At 37.8% G+C, this 25,801-nt stretch overlaps 1 protein-coding gene across 1 annotated transcript in view; it reads right to left on the minus strand.

Moving 5' to 3' along the window:
* Nucleotides 1-25,801, minus strand: part of LOC123564066 (regulator of G-protein signaling 6-like) — a 132,185-nt gene that overhangs the window by 89,150 nt on the left and 17,234 nt on the right. Inside the window, exons 4-5 of the mRNA XM_053536711.1 lie at nucleotides 16,558-16,609; nucleotides 4,765-4,829 (exon numbers count right to left, since the gene is read on the minus strand). Coding sequence (XP_053392686.1) covers nucleotides 4,765-4,829; nucleotides 16,558-16,609 — 117 coding nt within the window. The remainder of the gene's footprint in view (nucleotides 1-4,764; nucleotides 4,830-16,557; nucleotides 16,610-25,801) is intronic.

Consider the following 25,801-nt stretch of genomic DNA (forward strand, 5'->3'; position numbering starts at 1 on the left):
TGAAAGTAGGTCACTAGGTCAATCTTAAGGTCAAAGTTCATTTCGGTATACAAAACTATGCAAGTGGTCCAAATTTGAAGGCTGTAGCTTGAGAAATGTGAAAATAGGTCACTAGGTCAAAATCAAGGTCAAATTTTATTTCGGAATAAAAAACTATGCATGTGGTCCAAATTTGAAGCCTGTACCTTCAAAAATGTGAAAGTAGGTCACTAGGTCAATGTAAAGGTCAAAGTTTGTTTCAGTACACAAAACCATGCATGTGGTTCAAATTTGAAGGCTGTAGCCTGAGAAATGTGAAAGTAGGTCACTAGGTCAAAATCAAGGTCAAATTTTATTTCGGAATACAGAACTATGCATGTGGTCCAAGTCTGAAGCTTGTACCTTCAAAAATGTGAAAGTAGGTCACTAGTTCAATGTAAAGGTCAAAGTTTGTTTCGGTACATAAAACCATGCATGTGGTCCAAATTTGAAGGCTGTAGCTACAGAAATGTGAAAGTAGGTCACTGGGTCAAAATCAAGGTCAAATTTCATTTCGGAAGACGAAACTATGCATGTGGTCCAAATTTGAAGCCCACATGTACCTTCAAAAATGTGAAAGTAGGTCACTTGTTCAATGTCAAGGTCAAAGTTTATTTCAGTGCACAAAACTATGCATGTGGTCCAAATTTGAAGGTTGTAGCTACAGAAATGTGAAAGTAGGCCACAAGGTCAAAATCAAGGTCAACTCATGTCAAGGTTCATCTTGCCACTCAAAACCATACATGTGGTCCAAATTTGAATGTTGTAGGTTATTGACAAGAAGTTTTTAAAAGCTTTTCCTTATATAAGTCTATATGAACCATGTGATCTCTGGGACGGGCCATCTTTGACCCTAGGGAGATAATTTTAACAAACTTGGTAGAGAACCACTAGATGATGCTACATTACAAATATCAAAGCCCTAGGCTTTGTGGTTTGGACAAGAAGATTTTCAAAGTTTTTCCCTATATAAGTCTATGTAAACCATGTGACCCCCGGGGCGGGGCCATATTTGACACTAGGGGGATAATTTGAACAATCTTAGTAGAAGACCACTAGATGATGTCACATACAAAATATCAAAGCCCTAGGCCCTGTGGTTTTGGACAAGAGGTTTTTCAAAGATTTTCCCTATATAAGTCTATATAAACCATGTGACCCCCGGGGCCGGGCCATATTAGACCCCAGGGAAATAATTTGAATCATCTTAGTAGAGGACCACTAGATGATGCTTCATACCAAATATCAAAGCCCTAGGCTCTGTGGTTTTGGGCAAGAAGATTTTCAAAGTTTTTCCCTATATAAATCTATGTAAATTATAGAAATAAACAAAGGGCCATAACTTACTAAAAAATTGTGACAAAGTTTAGTTAAAATCCCCCTGGTAGTTTCTGAGGAGATGCGATAACGAGAAATTGTTAACGGAAGGACGGACGGACGGAAGGACGACGGACCACGGACGCAGAGTGATTTGAATAGCCCACCATCTGATGATGGTGGGCTAAAAAGGGGCATAATTTTGTAAAATGCAAAGTAGAGGTATTGAACCTCTGTACTGCATGTCATATCACGACAGTGAACAAGTGTGTGAAGTTTCAATCCTTTCCAATAGGTGGATACTGAGATACCAGCTAACATACAAAAACTTAACCAACAAGAGCACCACCTTGCGGGTGCTGACGCTCATCTGATTTTTTTTGTGTAATAGAAATATTGTCCTACCCATGATTTTCTAAGTCTAAAAAGGGCCATCATTCTTGCAAAAAGCAGGATAGAGTTATGTTTCTTGATGTTCAGTGTCCACTTATGATGGTGAAAAACTGTTGCAAGTTTTAAAGCAATAGCTTTGATAGTTTATGAGAAAAGTTGACTTAAATATAATACTCAACCAAGAAAATGATTTTTTAAGTCCAAAAAGGGCAATAATTATTGCAAAAAGCAGGATGGAGTTATGTTGCTTGCTGTACAGGGTCAGCTTATGATGGTGAACAAGTGTTGCAAGTTTCAAAGCAATAGCTTTGATAGTTTAAGAGAAAAAGTTGACCTAAACATAAAACTTAACCAAGAAATCTGATATTTTCTAAGTCCAAAAGGGGCCATAAATCTTGCAAAAAGCAGGATGGAGTTATGTTTCTTGCTGTACAGGGTCAACTTATGATGGTGAACAAGTGTTGCAAGTTTTAAAGCAATAGCTTTGACAGTTTAGGAGAAAAGCTGACCTAAACATAAAACTTAACCAAGAAAACTGATTTTCTAAGTCCAAAAGGGGCAATAATTCTTGCAAAAAGCAAGATGGAGTTACGTTTCTTGATGTACAGGGTCTGCTTATGATGGTGAACAAGTATTCCAAGTTTCAAAGCAATAGCTTTGATAGTTTAGGAGAAAAGTTGACCTAAACATAAAACTTAACCAAGAAATCTGATATTTTCTAAGTACAAAAGGGGCCATAAATCTTGCAAAAATCAAGATGGAGTTATGTTTCTTGCTATACAGGGTCAGCTTATGATGGTGAACAAGTATTCCAAGTTTCAAAGAAATAGCTTTGATAGTTTAGGAGAAAAGCTGACCTAAACATAAAACTTAACCAGGCAACGCCGACGCCGACGCCGACAACCGCTCAAGTGATGACAATAACTCATCATTTTTTTTCAAAAAATCAGATGAGCTAAAAACTGCTAAGTCAAAGGGGCATAGTTTTGTAAAAATGCCAAGTAGAGTTTTGGTCCTTCACAGTGCATGTTAGATCATGACAATGAACAAGTGTGTGAAGTTTCAATCCATTCCAATTAGTGGATACTGAGATATCAGATTACATACAAAAATTTAACCAAAAACTACTAAGTCGAAAAAGGGGCATAATTTTGAAAAAAAAAGAGTAGAGTTATGGGACTTGCTTAGTGCATGTCAGATCATGACAGTGAACAAATATGTAAAGTTTCAATCCATTCCCATTAGTAAGTACTGAGATACTAGCTTACATACAAAACCTTAACCAAAAATTTCTAAGTCAAAAAAGGGGCATAATTTTGTAAAAAAGCAAAATAGAGTTATGGAACCTGTGCAATGTAGGTCAGTTCATCACAGTGAATAAGTGTGTGAAGTTTCAATCCATTCCCACAAGTGGTTACTGAGTTACCAGCTTACATACAAAACCTTAACCAAAAATTTCTATGTCGAAAAAGGGGCATAATTTTGTAAAAAAGCAAAATAGAGTTATGGAACCTGTGCAATGTAAGTCAGTTTGTCACAGTGAATAAGTGTGTGAAGTTTCAATCCATTCCCACAAGTGGTTACTGAGATACCAGCTTACATACAAAACCTTAACCAAAATCGGGACGCGGACGCGGACGCCGACGCATGGGCGAGTCCAATATCTCTACTATTCTATGAATAGTCGAGCTAAAAATGCTTAAGGGGAAAAGGGTTGGGGGTGTTGGGTGAAGTGGAAAAATGCAAGGATAAATATTCAACAGGGAAAACCACACTAGTCATCACTTTCTGTTGGGACAAATAATCCCCATGGAGGGATGTCAACAATGTTATTAATTTTACTCCAACATCCTACACATTAAGATAGCATGCTCAAAATCTGTTACTAATGTTTAGGTATGCCAAAGCGACAGACAGAAGTATAATAAATGTATACAAATACAATTCTAGAAAAAAAGCACAAATCATTACATTCAAAATGGATAGGAAATTCCTATATTAACTACAGTATTTCAAGCCCAGGCAATTCCAACAGTTTTCATCATGATAACATGAATAATTGATTCATTCCTCCCTGTTTGTTTTATAGTTATAGCAACATCACTTTGATGATGATACTTCAATTTTAAAGGTGATACAGGGTAAGGCATTAAATTCATAATATAATTAGGTCAGGGAAGAGAAAGGCACAGGGTAATGAGAAAGCATAGAATACGTGGCAGAAGGGGTATGCAGAGGGAGGAAAAGGTCAAAAGGATATGGACAGGCAGAGAGTAAAGGACAGAGAGAGAAAAGGAAGGGTTCGGGTAGGGGGTATTATGTGTGTGTGGGTTGGTGTTAGGTGGGAGATAATCAGAGGAGGGAAAGGTAGGCAATGTGGGGAAGGACAGACAAAGGGGTGGGGTAGGCAATAGGCAGCAGATTTAAAGGTCTGAGCCAAGAGGAAAGACAGAGGGGAAGGGGTAAAGAGGAAACAGACAGGCAATTGGGATGGACAGCAAAGGGAAGGGATAGGCAAGTGGAACTGGGCAGACAGAGGAGCAGGAAGGGAGGACAGATAAAGGGTGGGGGAAGTAGGTAGGCAGTGGGAAGCAGAGGGAAAGTGATGGGCAAATGGGAAGAGACAGGCAGAGGGGAAGGGGAAGGATGAGTGAAAGGGTAGGCAATAGGAATGTGCTGAAGATGGGCAGGGATAGGTAAAGGGGTATGGGCGAAGACTGAAGAGGACAGGCAAAGCAGTAGATTGAACAGGATAGGCAAAGACAAAGTGGTCTATTTGATGGGCAGATGCAACTGGTTTGCCAAATTCATGCATGCATGAGTTTTCAACTGTTGCATTAACTAAGCAGCCTGCTAAGGGAGCTACACAATCTGGCTGCTCAAGGCAGGCAGCTGCTTAACACAAGTTGAAGTCAGAACAAAAAGACCATTGGGGTATTAGCTGACTGGCTGCCTTAAGGCAAATGGTTTCTTACAAAAGGTGACTGCTGAGGCAGGTTCTACTGAAGTCCTACAATGGCAATTTTTATAAAATACCTGTTCATATTCCTCAAGTCCATGTTTCTGCTTGTTCCGTTTACTTCGTTTCAGGAGGTATATTACTGCAAAAAAAAAAATCAATCTATGTACATGTTAGATAAATTACAAGATAAAATTTCACTCAAATAAGATATAAAATGAATTAAATTACTACAATGTATTTATAATTCACATTTCACATATTAAAGAAACTATACTTCCATAAATTAATGTTATAACATCATAATTTTAGAAAAAATTGAAACTGTCTCCAGAGTATTAAGAATCATAAATCAATGTAACTCGATAATGTATATAATTAAGATTTAAAATATTCTGTACAACTACTGCTTGTTCCACGTTTTTCGTAACAAGGTTTTTTTTCTAGATTCCTCTCCAAAAACAGGACAGTACCATTACTATTACACCCATTTTAAAGATCTCTGCAGCTGGTAACAGGAACATTCTTTTTTTTTCAAAGTACCTTAGTTGCTTTTTAATTGATAATCAAAAATGATTTTTTTAGCCTATTTTCCCTTATAAATTTAGCAATTTTGGATAGAAAGAAGTTCTAAAATTTTGATTATGGCTTTATTTGTACATGGATTGCTATAAAACTTACAGGTTATTTTTGTAAACATAAAAGAGTTTTATGTGACAAAACTAAACTGTGATTTAGCCCAACTTTTACACAACACAAAGAAAAATACATTTTTGGAGACGAAACTTGACAATAATGAAGATATCTTTAAAATTAAAAAAAGTTCCAATACCACTCTTGGAAGACCTACAGAATGATGTAAACTTATGTCTAGACACCTTGCATAACAAGAGCTCGTCAAACACGAAATGCCCCCCTTGATACATTCAGTAAATGCAAACGGAACAGAAATTATATTTTCACTGTAAACAAAAGTTCTACCATTCTGGTTTAATCTGACCTTGACCTTTAACCTATTAATCTAACAAGAGATTACAGAGTGATCTTGGCGCCATCCACTGAGCCATTTTTGAATGTTCCAAATTTCAAGACTAGCTCAAGGTCAAAATCAAGGTCAAATTTCATTTTGGTACAAAACAATGTGTATGTGGTCCAAATTTGAAAGCTGTGGCTTGAGAAAAGTGAAAACAGGTCACTAGATCAATTTCAAGATCAAAGTTCATTTCGGTAGACAGAACTATGCATGTGCTTCAAATTTGGAGGATGTAGCTTGAGAAATGTGAAAGTAGGTTATAGGTAAAAATCAACGTCAAATTTCAATTCAGAACACAAAAATATGCATGCGGTCCAAATTTGAAGCCTGTAGCTAGAGAAATGTGAAAGTAGGTCACTAGGTCAATCTCAAGATCAAAGTTCATTTCGGTACACAAAACTATGCATGCGGTTCAAATTTGAAGGCTGTAGCTTGAGAAATGTAAAAGCAGGTCACTAGGTCAAAATCAAGGTCAAATTTTATTTCGGAACACAAAACTATGCAAGTGGTCCAAATTTGACGCCTGTACCTTCAGATATGTGAAAGTAGGTCACTAGGTCAATCTCAAGGTCAAATTTCATTTCAGTACACAAAACTATGCTTGTGGTTCAAATTTGAAGGTTGTAGCTTGAGAAATGTGAAAGTAGGTCACTAAGTCAAAATCAAGGCCAAATTTTTTTTTTTTAAACAAAAAACTGTGCATGTGGTCCAAATTTGAAGCCTGTACCTTCAGATATGTGAAAGTAGGTCACTAGGTCAATAACAAGGTCAAAGTTTTTTTCGGTACACAAACCTATGCATGTGGTCCAAATTTGAAGGCTGTAGCTACAGAAATGTGAAAGTAGGTCACTAGGTCAAGATCAAAGTCAACTCATGTCAAGGTTCATCTTGCCATTCAAAACTATACATGTAGTCCAAATTTGAATGATGTAAGTTATGGACATGAAGATTCCAAGTTTTTCCCTATATAAGTCTATATGAACCATATGACCCCTGGGGCAGGGCCATATTTGACCCTAGAGGGATAATTTGAACAAACTTGGTAGAGAACCACTAAATGATGCTACATGACAAAATATCAAAGTCATAGTCTTTGTGGTTTGGACAAGAAGATTTTCAAAGTTTTTCCCTATATAAGTCTATGTAAACCATGTGACCCCCAGGGTGGAGCCATATTTGACCACTGGGGAATAATTTGAACAATCTTAGTAGAGGAACACTAGATGATGTCATATACAAAATATCAAAGCCCTAGGCACTGTGGTTTTGGACAAGATGTTTTTCAAAGTTTTTTCCTATATAAGTCTATATAAACCATGTGACCCCCGGGTTGGGGCCATATTTGACCCCAGGAAAATAATTTGAAAAATCTTAGTAGAGGACTACTAGATTTTGCTACATACCAAATATCAAAGCCCTAGGCCTTATGGTTTTGGACAAGAAGATCAGAAACCTTTTAACTGTTCCTGGCCAATGTGACCTTGACCTTTGACCTAATGACCTCAAAAATCAATAGGGGTCATCTGCTGGTCATGGCCAACCCAACTATCAATTTTCCTGATACTAAACCCAAGCGTTCTTGAGTTATTGCCCGGAAACCATTTTACTGTTCCTGGTCACTGTGACCTTGACCTTTGACATACTGACCTCAAAATCAATAGGGGTCATCTGCTGGTCATGACCAACCTCCCTATCAACTTTCGTGACCTTAGGCCTAAGCGTTCTTGAGTTATCATCCGGAAACCGTTTTACTGTTCAGGGTCACTGTGACCTTGACCTTTAACATATTGACCTCAAAATCAATAGGGGTCATCTGCTGGTCATTACCAACCTCCCTATCAACTTTCATGATCCTAGGCCCAAGTGTTCTTGAGTTATCATCTGGAAACCATTTTACTATTCAGGGTCACTGTGACCTTGACCTTTGACATACAGACCTCAAAATCAACAGGGGTCATCTGCTGGTGATGACCAACCTCCCTATCAACTTTCATGATCCTAGGCCCAAGCGTTCTTGAGTTATCATCCGGAAACGGATTGGTCTACATTCCGACCGACCGACATCTGCAAAACAATATACCCCTCCTTCTTCGAAGGGGGGCATAATAAAGCAGAAAGTTATGAAAAACCCTGTTACCGATTTGGATGATCAACAGCAAATTCCTGCTACTACAACATCGACAACAACACTTTTGAAAGCTTTTTAATATATTTTCAGGCTACTTTATGTGTTTATGTGTTTTATGTGTTTTGTAAATATATACTGAATAGAAATAACTGAACCATCTTTTTTCATTTCGCAAATAAATTAAAAAGAACTTTATCTGTGAAATGCAAAATAATAACAAGAGCACCGCCTTGCGGGTGCTGACGCTCATCTGATTTTTTTTGTATAATAGAAATATTGTCCTACCCATGATTTTCTAAGTCTAAAAAGGGCCACCATTCTTGCAAAAAGCAGGATAGAGTTATGTTTCTTGATGTACAGTGTCCACTTATGATGGTGAAAAACTGTTGCAAGTTTTAAAGCAATAGCTTTGATAGTTTATGAGAAAAGTTGACTTAAACATAATATTCAACCAAGAAAATGATTTTTCTAAGTCCAAAAGGGGCAATAATTATTGCAAAAAGCAGGATGGAGTTATGTTGCTTGCTGTACAGGGTCAGCTTATGATGGTGAACAAGAGCTGCAAGTTTTAAAGCAATAGCTTTGATAGTTTAAGAGAAAAAGTTGACCTAAACATAAAACTTAACCAAGAAATCTGATATTTTCTAAGTCCAAAAGGGGCCATAAATCTTGCAAAAAGCAGGATGGAGTTATGTTTCTTGCTGTACAGGGTCAGCTTATGATGGTGAACAAGTGTTGCAAGTTTTAAAGCAATAGCTTTGATAGTTTAGGATAAAAGCTGACCTAAACATAAAACTTAACCAAGAAAACTGATTTTCTAAGTCCAAAAGGGGCAATAATTCTTGCAAAAAGCAAGATGGAGTTATGTTTCTTGATGTACAGGGTCTGCTTATGATGGTGAACAAGTATTCCAAGTTTCAAAGCAATAGCTTTGATAGTTTAGGAGAAAAGTTGACATAAACATAAAACTTAACCAAGAAATCTGATATTTTCTAAGTACAAAAGGGGCCATAAATCGTGCAAAAAGCAAGATGGAGTTATGTTTCTTGCTATACAGGGTCAGCTTATGATGGTGAACAAGTATTCCAAGTTTCAAAGCAATAGCTTTGATAGTTTAGGAGAAAAGCTGACCTAAACATAAAACTTAACCAGGCAACGCCGACGCCGACAACCGCTCAAGTGACGACAATAACTCATCATTTTTTTCCAAAAAAATCAGATGAGCTAAAAATGTCTGCTTTTTAAGCTAGAGAAAAGCAATTAAGAGTTAAAATAAGAAATTCATCTTTTGGAATTTACTGTGAAATTTCGTGATACGATATCTTATGTCAAGCTTTAGCAATATGAGTTTGTATAAGGAAATGCGGAACTGAGGAATCAATCATATAAACCTGTCAAACTTTATTCCTTCATCAATATACATCAATTAGAAGGGAATTCCAGAAAAAAACGAGGAAATGTCCTATCATGGTCTTGATCTGTAACATTTGTCATAGAAGAGAAATAATCAATCTTGTTATAGCAAAAGTTAACACATAGATGGCTTATAACAGCTACAACCTTCAAAAGGGAGATCCCCCTCTCCCAACCAAGAGGAAAGCTGATAGTTGTTTGTTCTATGGAAGATATTGTCCTTGTGTATAGACAAAGGTGTCATATGCATTCTTGTTTCCTTATACACAAGACAATGCTGATGGACCGCTATTTCTATAAAGCATAATTACTTGCCTCTTATTCAATCAAAGGTAAAGTCGGATTTTGCGAAATTTGAAGCAAGGCAAGGTTTGAAATAACACTGTGATTCTTTTGCTTTTAGAGAAACACTGATATAGTTTTTTTGTGAAGTTGACCTATGACCTAATGACCTCAATCATCCTCTCAGCCACCTTTAACTAAGACTTAACTTATTTTCTATCTAGTCAGACTCAATATCAATTTAACCTTCAACAACATTATGAACAACAGGCAATTAAGGTACAAAGTTTGAAAGCAGTAGGCCAAAGTATTCTCAAATTATTGAAGATGAAGTCAGTTTTCAGCCTCAATATCACTATGTCTTTGACCTACTAATCCTTAAACTGTAGGGGTCTTTACTCCAAGTGGTAAAGATCTCTAGCTTCAAATCACTCAATTCTGTGTATTCAAAACTTTCTTTGACTAGTCATGTGAAAAAGTCCTCCAGCTGAATGACTCTGATCAGGGGGGCTGCAAAGGTGCCAAACTGTGCCTGAAATGCCCCAGGTGTGCTTGCATCAATAAAACCATAAAGTTGCCATGTCATTCGATGTTTGACTGTAGTAGGCCCAAGAATTACCTAGTTACTGATCCGAAACCATTTTAGGCCTCAGGTTCAACATGACCATGACGTTTGACATTTTAATCCTAACAAGAGGGCCATGATGGCCCTATATCACTCACCAGAGTTTTTCTGGCCTACTTACCAAGTTTTTGATCCCACATGACCCAGCTTCAAACTTGACCTAATGATCATCAAGACAAACATTCTGATCAAGTTTCATAAAGGTAGGGTCACAACTGTGGCCTATAGAGTGATAACAAGTTTTTCCTTTGATTCGAACAGGTGACCTAGTTTTTAACCCCACAAGACCCAGATTCGAACTTGACCTAGAGGTCATCAAGACAAACATTCTGACATTTCAAACTTAAATTGTAGTCTCTAGAGTATTAACAAGATTTTCCTTTGATCTGGCCTACTGACCTAGTTTTTGACCCCACATGATTCAGTTCCGAACTTGACCTAGAGATCATCAAGACAAACATTCTGACCAAGTTTCATAAAGACTGAATCACAACTGTGGTCTCTACAGTGTTCACAGGCTTTTCCTTTGATCTGGCCTACTGACCTAGTTTTTGACCCCACATGGCCCAGATTCAAACCTGACCTAAAGATCATCAAGACAAACATTCTGACCAAGCTTCATAAATATTGGGTCACAACTGTGGCCTCTAGAGTGTTCACAAGGCAAACGCTGATGAACGACGCACGCTGACACAAACCGGACTATGACCGGTCACAATAGCTCACATGAGCACTACGTGCTCTGGTGAGCTAAAAACACTTGGGGATTTCGAAAATCATCTTTTATGTTTAAAGGCCATAGATCAAAGTGCATTACCCTTATTAGTCATTTTTCAGATTTAAGGTTCTTGACCTTTGACCTAATGACACAGAAAACTATTGGGGTCATCTACTGAACACAGGCAAAATAGGGGTCATCTACACTTCATGACCCTAGTTATTGATCGGAAATTGTTTTCAATGTTCAGGCCCCTGTGACCTTGACCTTTGACAGAGTGACCCCAAAAACAATAGGGGTTGTCTACTCCAGCAGCCCTACAACCCTATAAAGTTTGAAGGTTCTAGGTCAAATGGTTCTCCAGTTATTGCTCGGAAATGAAGTGTGACGTACGGACGGACGGGCGGACGGAAGGACGGACAGGGCAAAAACAATATGTCTCCCCCATAGGGGGGGAAACATAATTAGTCCACTAATAGACAAACATGAGCAAAGCAATATACTGTAAAATCATTTAATTCTGTAGGCAAGAAATTCTGTGGTTATGGTGAAAAATGACTATTGCCTTGAGATAAGAAGTCACAGATTTCAACTTTTCAATGTAAATTAAAAGTAAATTGTACTTATTCCTTGGAATTTCATTTAATAGAATGACTCAACTACTGTATCTACAACAAGAGCACCGCCTTGCGGGTGCTGACGCTCATCTGATTTTTTTTGTATAATAGAAATATTGTCCTACCCATGATTTTCTAAGTCTAAAAAGGGCCATCATTTTTGCAAAAAGCAGGATAGAGTTATGTTTCTTGATGTACAGTGTCCACTTATGACGGTGAAAAACTGTTGCAAGTTTTAAAGCAATAGCTTTGATAGTTTATGAGAAAAGTTGACTTAACATAATACTCAACCAAGAAAATGATTTTCTAAGTCCAAAAGGGGTAATAATTATTGCAAAAAGCAGGATGGAGTTATGTTGCTTGCTGTACAGGGTCAGCTTATGATGGTGAACATGTGTTGCAAGTTTCAAAGTAATAGCTTTGATAGTTTAAGAGAAAAAGTTGACCTAAACATAAAACTTAACCAAGAAATCTGATATTTTCTAAGTCCAAAAGGGGCCATAAATCTTGCAAAAAAGCAGGATGGAGTTATGTTTCTTGCTGTACAGGGTCAGCTTATGATGGTGAACAAGTGTTGCAAGTTTTAAAGCAATAGCTTTGATAGTTTAGGATAAAAGCTGACCTAAACATAAAACTTAACCAAGAAAACTGATTTTCTAAGTCCAAAAGGGGCAATAATTCTTGCAAAAAGCAAGATGGAGTTATGTTTCTTGATGTACAGGGTCTGCTTATGATGGTGAACAAGTATTCCAAGTTTCAAAGCAATAGCTTTGACAGTTTATTAGAAAAGTTGACCTAAACATAAAACTTAACCAAGAAATCTCATATTTTCTAAGTACAAAAGGGGCCATAAATCTTGCAAAAAGCAAGATGCAGTTATGTTTCTTGCTATACAGGGTCAGCTTATGATGGTGAACAAGTATTCCAAGTTTCAAAGCAATAGCTTTGATAGTTTAGGAGAAAAGCTGACCTAAACATAAAACTTAACCAGGCAACGCCGACGCCGACAACCGCTCAAGTGATGACAATAACTCATCATTTTTTTTTCAAAAAATCAGATGAGCTAAAAATTAGTTCCCACAAATATCAATGGTTTAACAGAATCCTCTCTCCTGCAAAGCCGGCCAAACAAATTGTAATGCAGCATAGATAAATGTGAACATATGGTAAACAAGAGGGTCATGATGACCCTATATCGCTCACCTGTTAAACTTGGCCTTGGAATTATCAAGATCAACATTCTGATCAAATTTCAAGAAGATAGGGTCATAAATATGGCCCATAGAGTGTTAACAATCTTTTCCTTTGATTTGAGCGGGTGACCTTGTTTTTGACCCCACATGACCCAGTTTCGAACATGGCCTAGGAATTATCAAGAGAAACATTCTGCCCAAGTTTCATGAAGATAGGGTCATAAATGTTAACAAGCTTTTCCTTTGATTTAAGTGGTGACCTAGTTTTTTATTCCACATGACCCAGTTTCCAACTCTGCCTAGGAATCATCAAGATAAACAGTCTTACCAAGTTCCATGAAGACAGGAACATAAATATGACCTCTATAGTGTAAACATGCTTTTCCTCTGATTGAGCAGGTGACCTAGTTTTTGGCCCTACATGACCCAGGTCGAACATGGCCTAGGAATTATCAAGATAAACATTCTGACCAAGTTTCATGAAGATAGGGTCATAAATGTGGCCTCAAGAGTGTTAACAAGTTTTTCCTTTGATTTGACCAGGTGACCTAGTTCTTTTATCCCATATGACCCAGTTTTGAACTTGGCCTAGGAATCATCAAGATAAACATTCTGACAAAGTTTCATGAAGATAGTTTCATAAATGTAGCCTCTAGGGTATTAACAAGCTATTCCTATGATTTGACCTGCTGACCTAGTTTTTGACCACACATGACCCAGTTACGAACTTGACCTAGAGATCATCAAGATAAACATTCTGTGCAAGTTTGAATCAAGTCAAAGCATAAATGAAACCTCTATATGGCTGAAAAGGCCAAAATAGAAAATTCTGCCGAACCCATGATGGAATCTAGCCAGTTTTCGCAAGGAACCGAGATATGATGCCAATACAAGTTGTGTGCAAGTTTTATTAAAAATGATTGCAAATGTGGTCTCTATGGTGTCCACAAGCCAAAATAGCGAATTTTGGCCCTTGAAGGGGCCATAACTCTGGAACCCATGATGGGATCTGGCCAGTTTTTGAAAGAAACGGAGATATTATGCCAATACAAGTTGTGTGCAAGTTTGATTAAAATCAATTGCAAAATGTTGTTTCTATCTCGTTCACAAGAAGTCCACAGACGGATGACAGATGAAGGGTGATCAGAAAAGCTCACCTTGTCACTACGTGACAGGTGAGCTAACTAGAGCTATCACTGAAGGTGATGAATGTACCCCCCGCAGGCACTGACACTGTACATTGCAATCTGATGCACACAAGACTGCATAACTATGTGGACTGTATGTATATAGACTCTTTGTATATAGTATAGTAACAAAAATCAAAGTCCCATAACTCTGCAGAATATTTTTCTGAAAGAACCTAACAAGCACCATACACAAGTAAGGTTGGTACTGATCACTTGTGTAAAGTTTCATTAAATCATATGCAACGGTTCGGGAGATTAGGCGTGCACAAGATTGCATATGCAGACTCTATGTATATAGTATAGTAACAAAAAACAAAGTCCCATAACTCTGCAGAATATGTATCTAAAAGAAAGTAACATGCACCATGAACAACTAGGGTTTGTACTGATCACTTGTGTGAAGTTTCATTAAATAGTGTGCAAGGGTTCAGGAGACTGCATATGCAGACTGTATGTATATAGTATATTAACAACAAGAGGGCCATGATGGCCCTATATCGCTCACCTGTTATCATTGCACTTAAGGACAAGTCTTCAAGGTCAAAAGATCATAACAGAAATCAATCAAAAGAATTATGAGAAAATATAGTTGAAATTTTCTTTAAGTAACTTTAAAAACAAGATTTGAAAACTTTTTGTAGAGGTCCACTAGGCAATGCTACATGTCAAATATCTAAGCTCTTCTGGTTTATTTTTAGAAAATTTTGAAGATTTTTCTATGTACAATCAAGTAACCCCATGGGGCAGGGTCAATTTGACCCCAGGGGTCATGATTTGAATAAACTTTGTAAAAGTCTAATAGGCAATGCTACATGTCAAATATCTAAGATCTAGGCCTTCTGGTTTATTTTTAGAATTTTTTTTTAAGATTTTCCTATGTAAAATCAAGTGACCCCTAGGGCGGAGTCAATTTTGACCCCGGGGGACAAGGTTTGAACAAATTTTGTAGAGGTCCACTAGGCAATGCTACATGTCAAATATCTAGTCTCTACGCCTTCTAGTTTATTTTTAGAAAATTTTTGAAGATTTTCCTATGTAAAATCAAGTGACCTCTGGGGCGGGGTCAATTTTGACCCAGGGGGTCATGATATGAACAAATTTTGTAGAGGTCCACTAGGTAATGCTACATGTGAAATATCTAAGCTCTAGGCCTTCTGGTTTGTTTTTAGAAAACTTTTGAAGATTTTCCGTTGTAAAGTCAAGTGACCCCTAGGGCGGGGTCAATTTTGACCCCCGGGTCATAATTTGAACAACTTTAGTAGAGGTCAACTAGGCAATGCTACATGTCAAATATCTAAGCTCTAGGGCTTCTGGTTTTTGAGAAGAAGATTTTTAAATATTTTCTTATGTAAAATCAAGTGACCCCTGGGGCGGGGTCAATTTTGACCCCGGGGGCCATGATTTGAACAAATTCTGTAGAGGTCCACTAGGCAATGCTACATGTGAAATATCTAAGCTTTAGGCCTTCTGGTTTATTTTTAGAAATTTTTTGAAGATTTTCCTATGTAAAATCAAGTGCCCCTGGGGCAGAGTCAATTTTGACCCCGGGGTCATGATTTGAACAATTTTAGTAGAGGTCCACTAGGCAATGCTACATGTCAAATATCTAAGCTCTAAGGCTTCTGGTTTTTGAGAAGAAGATTTTTTAAGATTTTCTTATGTAAAATCAAGTGACCCCTGGGGCGGGGTCAATTTTGACCCCGGGGTCATGATTTGAACAAACTTGGTAGAGGTCCACTAGGCAATGCTTCACACCAAATATCTAAGCTCTAGGTCTTCTGGTTTTTGAGAAGAAGATTTTTAAAGTTTTTCCTTTCGGTTGCCATGGCAACCAGTGTTCTGCATAGAATTCAATTCTTTGAACAATTTTGAAAGGGGGCCATCCAAGGAACATCCCTGTGAAGTTTCATCAAAATTGGCCTGTTGGTTTAGGAGGAGATGTTGTTTAAAGGAAAGTGTGGACGGACGACGGACGGACGGACAGACGGACGGACGGACGCCGGACGGTGAGCGATCACAATACCTCACCCTGAGCACTTTGTGCTCAGGTAAGCTAAAAAGCAAAGTATCATAACTGTGCAGATTTTTTTTCTGAAAGAACCTAACATGCACCATGCACAACTAGGGTTACTACTGATCACTTCTGTGAAGCTTCTTTAAATTGTGTGCATGGGTTAAGGAGATTTAGCACGCCCAAAATTGCACATGCAGAGTCTAAGTATATAGTAAAGTAACAAAAAACGAAGTCCCATAACTCTGCAAATTTTTTTTCTGAAAGAACCTAACATGCACCATGCACAACTACTGTTGTTACTGATCATTTGTATGAAGTTTCATTAAATTGTGTCAAGGGGATGAGGAGAGAGAGTCTACAGACAGACGGACGTGCCACCGAAATGATATAAGGGGCCACTTCTTTTGTTGTTTTCTTTTGTTGTATAGGGGCCCTGGTCCTATAATCTATTGTTAATGGATTGAAGCTATTGTTCTCTTTACAGTTAGATGGCCCTCTCTATCTTTTAAGTTGCTTGGACGGACAGACAGACGGACAGACAACCTGAAACCAGTATACACCCCACTTACAACTTCGTTGTTCGGGGGGGTTACAATAAAACAGTGTCTCAATCTCTATCATGATATCATAGCAGTCATAGTAAAATATCATACTTACTGTATTTTTCATTTGTTAATTTCAGATTCATGGAAGGCCAGTAATAAGGGCTCTGTAAATAAAAATGAAATATATTCAGTCAAATTACATCTGATTAATGACATTCATGTAGATGCTAATAAAAAAAAACCTATACATATACATCTATATACAGTGAGAACAGATTAAGTGGTAGGTTTAATCCACTTTTTAAAGGAATACACATTTAGTGTAGACTCCTGTGCAATACCATTTGAATAAACCTGAGGGATATTGCTGATCAAGTTTGGTGAATACTGATGAAATGAATCATGCAATAACCATTCTGAGGGGCACTAACAGCTCGATGTGGAGTGGAGCAGGAACAATTGTCTAAAGTTTTAAGACTAAGTATGGTGACAATAGAGGCTAGCCTTAAAAATATTTATCTTTGTTTCTCTGCCTGTGACCTATGCCAATGAAGGTTTGGCAGGTAGGTAGGGAAAATATCTTCTTTTTTAAAACTCAAATTACTTTATATCTAAAAATAGTTTTAAAATAATCAAATAATAATATGATGAATGAGGTCCATCGATATACTGTGAATACTCAGTTTTTATCCTTTTTCTGTATTACTTTTTGTAAGATGGGGGAGGGAACGTGTGTGACTGGGGCTGGGCTTGGGGACTGTTGTGGGCAAAAGATTAAGGGATATTAAAAGTAACATAAACAAAGATCAAGGTACACAAACAACAAGAGATCACAGAGTGATCTTGGCGCCCACCAATGTGCCATTTTTGAGTGTTCCAAATTTCAAGACTTATTGACTAGCTCAAGGTCAAATTTCATTTCCGTACACAACACAAATCTATGCATGTGGTCCAAATTTGAAGCCTGTACCTTCAAAAATGTGAAAGTAGGTCACTAGGTCAATGTCAAGGTCAAAGTTTGTTTCGGTATACAAAACTATGCATGTGGTCCTAAATTTGAAGCCTGTAGCTACAGAAATGTGAAAGTAGGTCACTAGGTCAATCTTAAGGTCAAAGTTCATTTCGGTACATAAAACTAGCAAGTGGTCCAAATTTGAAGGCTGTAGTTTGAGAAATGTAGAAGAAGGTCACTAGGTCAAAATCCAGGTCAAATTTTACTTCGGAATACAATACTATGCATGTGGTCAAAATTTGAAGCCTGTACCTTCAAAAATGTGAAAGTAGGTCACTAGGTCAATGTAAAGGTCAAAGTTTGTTTCAGTACACAAAACTATGCATGTGGTCCAAATTTGAAGGCTGTAGCTTGAGAAATGTAAAAGTAGGTCACTAGGTCAAAATCAAGGTCAAATTTTATTTCGGAATACAAAACTATGCATGTGGTCCAAATTTGAAGCCTGTACCTTAAAAATGTGAAAGTAGGTCACTAGGTCAATGTAAAGGTCAAAGGTCATTTCAGTACACAAAACTATGCAAGTGGTCCAAATTTGAAGGCTGTAGCTTGAGAAATGTAAAAGTAGGTCACTAGGTCAAAATCAAGGTCAAATTCTATTTCAGAATACAAAACTATGCAAGTGGTCCAAATTTGAAGCCTGTACCTTCAAAAATGTGAAAGTAGGTCACTAGGTCAATGTCAAGGTCAAAGTTTTTTTCGGTACACAAAACTATGCCTGTAGTCCAAATTTGAAGGCTGTAGCTTGAGAAATGTGAAAGTAGGTCACTAGGTCAAAATCAATGTCAAATTTCATTTTGAAACACGAAACTATGTATATGGTCCAAATTTGATGCCTGTACCTTCAAAAATGTGAAAGTAGGTCACTAGGTCAAAATAAAGGTCAAAGTTTTTTCCAGTGCACAAAATTATTCATGTGGTCCAAATTTAAAGGCTGTAGCTACAGAAATGTGAAAGAAGGTCACTAGGTCAAAATCAAGGTCAAATCATGTCAAGGTTCATCTTGCCACTCAAAAATTTACATGTGGTCCAAGTTTGAATGTTGTAGTTACTGACAAGAACATTTTAAAAGCTTTTCCCTATATAAGTCTATATGAACCATGTGACCCCCGGGGCGGGGCCATATTTAACCCTAGAAGGATAATTTGAACAAACTTGGTAGAGAACCACTAGATGATGCTACATTACAAGTATCAAAGCCCTAGGCTTTGTGGTTTGGACAAGAAGATTTTCAAAGTTTTTCCCTATATAAGTCTATGTAAACCATATGACCCCCAGGGCGGGGCCATATTTGACCCTAGGGGTATAATTTGAACAATCTTAGTTGAAGACGACTAGATGATGTCACATACAAAATATCAAAGCCCTAGGCCCTGTGGTTTTGGACAAGAGGTTATTCAAAGTTTTTCCCTATATAAGTCTATATAAACCATGTGACCCCCAGGGCGGGGCCATATTTGACCCCAGAGAAATAATTTGAATCATCTTGGTAGAGGACCACTAGATGATGCTTCATACCAAATATCAAAGCCCTAGGCTCTGTGGTTTTGGACAAGAAGGTTTTCAAAGTTTTTCCCTATATAAATCTATATAAATTATAAAAATAAACAAAGGGCCATAACTCACTCATAAATTGTTGAACCAGTCTGATTTTCAGGGGGACACAACTATGGTACCAATACATCATTCTGACAAAGTTTGGTCAAAATCCCCCCAGTAGTTTCTGAGGAGATGCGATATCGAGAAATTGTTAACGGACGGACGGACGGACGGACGGACCACAGACGCAGAGTGATTTTAATAGCCCACCATCTGATGATGGTGGGCTAAAAAGGCCGAAATGGGCCTAAGGCGCTCACATAAAGAGGACCTTGACCATATGACCTTGCTTCTAACCATATTTGGTGAACAGTTCATCAAAACATCAAAAAAGAAGTTTTTTTTATATATTTTGTTGTGACAGCCCAAAAATGCATAAACATTAGAACAAAACTGACGATAAGAAGTTGTTTTAATAATTTTCTATTTCTTGCTCTAGTGTCCCCTAAAAGGGACAAAGTGCTTCTACTTCTGGCTCTGGTGTCCCCTAAAAGGCACAAAGTGCCTCCAGTTAAATATATTTGGCATAAGATTTTATAATGATGCTAGCGACAAAGTTTGATGAAGATCCATCATCCAGTTCATGAAAAGAAGTTGTTTAAAGGTATTTCTTTTTTTTTTAGCTCTAGTGGCCCCTAAAAGGGGCCAAGTGCCTCCATCTGAACAAAATTGGAGAGGATCTTATAATGATGCTAAGACCAAGTTTGATAAAGATCTGCTTTCAGAGAGTTAACCTAGGTTTACACCTCAGGTAACCCCGTTTTGAACTTGACATAGATTTGACGGGAACAAACATTCCCACAGACTTAACATGATCAAGTAGAAATTTCGGTCTTTTGAGAGTTAACAAGGTTTTTCTATAATTTTGCCTAGCGACCCAGGTTTTTTTACCTCAGGTTACCAAGTTTCAAACTTGACCTAGATTTCATAGAGACTAATCTGACTTTTAAAGTGTTAACAAGGGTGCAGAATGTCACAATATACGCCCGTCACAGCAAATTTGTTTACACTAGCACCTGTATTTGCAAATGGAATTTTAATTTTCTAGTTGTTTACAATGTTGTTTTTTTTAGAAATTATTGTAATTCTTTTATTTTTCTAAGTCCACAAAAAAAATCCTTACCAGGTAGAGATACCTTAAAATACACCCAAAATTTGAAAGTAACATCAATGTTGTACCACAGAAAAGTGGTCTTGGTTTTTCCCTACGGTCAATTATAAAAAAGTTACAATGTAAGTTATTTATAGTAACAACTAAGGGAAGTTAATCTTTAAAGAAAAAAAAAAAAAAAAAAAAAATCGAAAAAAAAAAATTACAAGTCCACACAAAAATCCTTACCAGGTAGAGTTAGCTCAAAATACACCTCAGAATTGGATGTAACATGCATGTTGTACTACAGAAAAGTGGTCTCGATTTTTCCCTATGACTTGTAATGAAAAAGTTACAATATAAGCTATTTATAGTAACAGCAAAGGGAAGTAATTCAAAAGAAGGGACCAGTGCATGACACTCCGTCTCATGATGGTGTACAATTGTGCCAAGTTACATCAAAATCCCTCCATGCATGAAGAAGAAATGCTCCGGACAGTCATTCTTGTATCTGACCTTTGACCTTTAAGTGTGACCTTAACCTTAGACCGAGGGACCTGGTTCTTGCAAATGACACTCCGTCTCATGCTGTGAACATTTGTGCCAAGTTGTATCAAAATCCCTCAATGCATGAAGAAGAAATGCTCCGGACAAAGTTTTCATTCTTGTATCCTTTGACCTCTAAGTGTGACCTTGACCTTACCCCTAGGGACTGGTTCTTGCGCATGACACTCCGTCTCATGATGGTGAACAATTTTGCCAAGCTACATCAAAGTCCTTTCATGCATGAAGAAGATATGCTCCGGACAAAGTTTTCATTCTTGTATCCTTTGACCTCTAAGTGTGACCTTGACCTTAGACCTAGGAACCTGGTTCTTGCGCATGACACTCCCTCTCATTATGGTGAACAACTGTGCCAAGCTACATCAAAATCATTCCATGCATGAAGAAGATATGCTCCGGACAAAGTCATTCTTGAATTTTTCATTCTTGTATCCTTTGACCTCTAGTGTGACCTTGATTTTAGACCTGGGGCCTGGTTTTTGCGCTTGCACCCCGTCTATGATATGAACAATTGTGCCAATTTCATAAAAATCCCCCTCTAAAAAATATCCCCGGCAAAGTATTTTAAATTTTTGACCTTTGCCCTCAAGGTGCCCTTCCCTTTTGCCTGGGGATGGTTCTGCACATGACACTCCGTCTCTGAGGGTGAACACTGGGGCCAATTTTCATCAAAATCCCTCCATGATGAGAGTATCTCCGGAAAAGGTTGGGCGCCCCCCCCCGCCCCCCCCCCACCCCCCATCCGCCGCCGGGGGCGCCCCATAATACGTCCGTTTTTAAAACGGGCGTTAAAAAGCTTTATGATTTTACCTAGGGGCCCTATTTTTTTTTCTTTATCTCAGGTGACCCAATTTTCTATCTTATAGGGGTGTAGGGGTTTCTTTTGTTTTGGGCCCAAAACTTTGACCTTGCCCTCACAGGTTAACAGTTTTTTTAGTGGACAACGGGGGAATCACAATATTTTCCCTTAACACTTGACTAGGTCAGCAATATGGGGAGCAATTATGCGTTTGCAGGGGGTAAGGGGAGAGGGTGAGAGTTTTTTTGCCAAACATAAATTATATAAAAGAAAAGGGGCATCATACCTACACCCCTCCCCTTAAACTTGGGCCTTAAACATCAAGATAAACATTCGACCATTTTTCCAAAAAATTGGCCTCTACAGGTTATCACCCTTTCTTTGTTTTGAGGGGTGAACTAGTTTTTTGCCCCACATGCCCCATTTCAACTTGGCATAAAACTATTCCCAAAATTTTCATAAAGTGGGGCCCAAAATAGGCCCCATGTTTTTAAAAAATTTTCCCTTTGATTGAGCGGTGCCTATTTTTTTCCCCAAAACGAACATGACAAAGTTTAAAACTTGGTAGGAATCATAAAGATAAATTTTCTTACAAACTTTCATGAAATGTCAAAAATTGGGCCCAAGGGTTAACGTTTTTTCTTTTCATCTGTTTTGCCCGTGGCCCTGTTTTTGCCCCATATGACCCTTTTTCGAGCTTCCCCTAAACATCAAGATAAACTTCTGACCAAGTGATAAGAAGGTCTAATGGGCATCTAGGGTGTTTACAAGCTTTTCCTCTGATTTGCCCTGGTGCCCTATTTTTTGACCCATGACCCAGTCGAATTTTGCCTGAGATCACAAATAAACAAACTTAAAGTTTGATCAAATCAAAGCAAAATTTAAACCCTCTATATGGCTAAAAGGGCCCAAAAATAAAAAATTTTGCCCATTCTGAACCCATGAAAAAACTAGCGTTATGATTAGTTTGGAATTTGGGTTTAAAAAATCGAATGAAAAGTATTCTATCTGTTCCAAGGAAAAAAAGGCCCTGAGGCCTGAATCGCTCCCCGTCCCCCATGACCCATTTTAAACGGGGTATGAAGTTTTTTATTTTTGCCCAGTGAGGAATTTTTTGAGCTATGTGCCCCAGTTTTGAACTTGACCGATGTCATAAAGGTGAACATTTGATCAATTTTCATGAAAGCCTTGAAAAATATTGGCCCAAAAAAAAAAAAAGGTCAAAGGTTTTTCATTATTTGACCAAAGCCCAATTTTTTTAAAGGCAATGGCCCCAGTTTTAAATTTGACCAAAGGATTCATCAACATTTTCCCAAATTTTCATGAAGATCCTTAAAAAGTATGGCCTTCAAGATGTCAAAAAATATTTATTTTTAGCCCTTTGACACAGTTTTGCCCGCAGGACCCATTTCTAACCTACCTAGATTCTCAAATGAACATTCGAAAAATTTTCATACAGATCTCATGAAAAATATGGCCTTTTGAGAGGTCACAAGAATTTTTTTTATTTGACCTCTGACCTGGCTTTTGAAGGCACTTAACCAAATTTTCGAACTTGCCCGAATCATAAATGAACATTCTGACTAACTTCATGAAGCCATTGAAAAGTAGGGCCCTCTAGAAGGTCACAACGTTTCTTTTTATTTTTTTTTACCTATGCCCTATTTTTTGAAGGGGCCCTTTTGAATCTGCCCTAGATTACAGGGTAAAATTTCTGCCAAATTTCAGAAGATCCTTTGAAAAGAAAGGCTCTAGAGAGGTACAAGGTTTTTTATTTTTAGCCAATTTGGCCAGTTTTGCCGAGCTGACCCATTTAAAATTTTACCTATATCATCAAGATGAACATAGCAACTTTCTTAAGCCCCCATGAAAAAATCCCCAAAAGAGGTCAAAAGTTTTTTATTTTTTTAAAACCTACTGCCCTATTTTTTAAAAGGCACAAAACCCATTTCGAAACGACCTAGATACTAAAGGGGAAACACTTAAAAATTTTCATAAGACCTTAAAGTAGGTTCTAGGAGGTCACAAGGTTTTTTTTTATATTTTGCCCCATTTTTTGAACTTGACCTAGATTCATCAAAAAGAACATTCAGACCAAATTTCTACAGATCCCATGAAAATATGGCTTCTAGAGGGGTAAAAAGGTTTTTTTTATTATTTGTACTCCCTAGTTTTTGAAGCACGTGCCCCCGTTTCGAACTTGACCTGTATCATCATTGAACATCTGAAAAATTTTCAAACCATTTAAAGTAGGCCTCCAGAGGGATACAATTTTTTTTTTCTATTTTTAGCCCTACTGACCTAGTTTGGATAGACCTGCCCCTTTTTCAAATTGCCCTAGAACATCAAGATGACTTCGACCAACTTTAATAAAGTTTCATAAAAAATGTGATTTTAAGTGGCCAAAAAATTTTAGTCCAAAGGGACCCAACGACAGTTCCGCAGAAAAAAAGCTCCCTTGTCATTTTGTAAAGGGAGCTAAAAATTAAAAAATTTTGGCTCTTATGGTCAATCGGGGGCCGAACTCTGGACCTATTATTGGATCTGATGGATTATCGGGAATCCAAGTATTTTTTTGCTAAAGATTTTGTGCAAGTTTGTATCAAACAAACCAAAAATAATCTCTATTTTGCTAAAAAACCCAAAATAGAAAATTTTGGGCCCTTTAGGGGCCATAACTCTAGAACCCATGAGGGGACGGGGCAGTTTTAAAAAGGAACCGAATATTATGAAATAGTTGTGAAAGTTTAATTAAAAACCCCTTGCAAAAGGGGTCTCACGTGTTCACAAGAAATGTGAACAAGGGATGTAAATGAAGGAGGGGGCCTTTTTTTTGTTTTTTTCTTTTGTTTGAATAGGGGGCCCTGGCCCTAAATCTATTTTTAAAAGGCTAAAGCTATTGTTCCTTTGTTTTTTTAAATGTTAGATGGCCCTCTCTTCTTTAAGTTGCTCAAGGGAGACGGACAAAATACTGCCCAAAAACCTAAAAATTTTTTCAACTTTTTTGGGTCAAGTGGTTTTCAAAAGTTCGAACAAAAAGGGTTTTTTCCATTTCAGCCCCTTAAACCCTTTGACCTTTCAGGAGTGACACCAACAAAATACGTCATCCTCTGTAACCCTATCACCCTATGAAGTTGAATTTTCTGGGTCCAGTTTTCCATTTCGGGCCCCCTGTTACCTTGACTTTGTAAAGTGACCAAAAACTAGGTTTTGTCTAATCCAAAAGCCCTTCTGAAGTTTAAAGGGTTCTAGGTCAAAGGTTCTTCTTTATTGTCGGAATGAGTTTTTACGTCCCTGCCCCCTTGCCCTTTGACCTTTGTGGAGAAAAACCCCAAAAATTCAAGGGGTCTCTATTTCGCATGCCAAACTATCCTACAACGTTTCAACATTCTCCAGTTATTGATCGGAAATGAAGTGTTACAGTCTCTGGCCCCTGTGACCTTGACCTTTGATGGAGTGACCCCAATATCAATAGGTCATCTATTTGGCATGCCAAACCACCCTACAACTTTTCAACTTTCGGGTTCAGTGGTTCTCGTTTTGATCCAAAACGGTTTTTCATGTTGACCCCTGTACCTTGACCTTTGTTGGAAGACCCCCAAAACAATAGCTTGTTACTCCATAAGCCCTCCCAAACCCCTTTTTAACCATGTGCCTTTGATTTGCTCCAGTAAAACCCCCAAACAATAATGGCATTACCTAAGTCCTTTCATTCTAAAATTTTAAAGGTTCGGGGTCAAGGGTTCTCAATTTATTGTTTGGAAACTATTTTCCTTTTTCTGGCCCGGGGCCTTTAAAAATGACCAAAAATAAATGCATCTTTGTTAAAGTCCAAATCATCCTATGAATTTAAACATTCTGGGTAAATGCTTTCCCAATTAGACACGGTTTTTCCACGTTCAGGCCCCTGTGACCTTGACCTTTGTTGTCCCTAAAAAATATTAGGGTCTCACTCTTTAGTCCTTACCCTATAAAGTTTGAAGGTTCTAGGTAAAAGGGTTTCTCCAATTTTTGATAAAAAATGAATCTGACAGAGGGAGGGCCCTGGACCTTGACGTGGGGTGACCCCAAAACAAACAGGTCCTACTCTGAAATTTCCTTAAACCCTATAAAGTTTAAAGGTTCAGGGCAATTGGTTCTAAAGTTACGAGGGAAAATGGTTTTCCCATTTTTGGGCCCCCTGGACCTTGCCCTTTTTAAAGAGTGACCCAAAACAAAAAGGGGTCATCCCTCTGCATGTCAAATCACCATAAAGTTTCAACTTCTGGGCCCCGGGTTCTGAATTTTTGATCGAA

This window comes from Mercenaria mercenaria, chromosome 2, assembly GCF_021730395.1.
Source record: "Mercenaria mercenaria strain notata chromosome 2, MADL_Memer_1, whole genome shotgun sequence".
NCBI classification, from domain to species: Eukaryota; Metazoa; Mollusca; class Bivalvia; order Venerida; family Veneridae; genus Mercenaria; species Mercenaria mercenaria.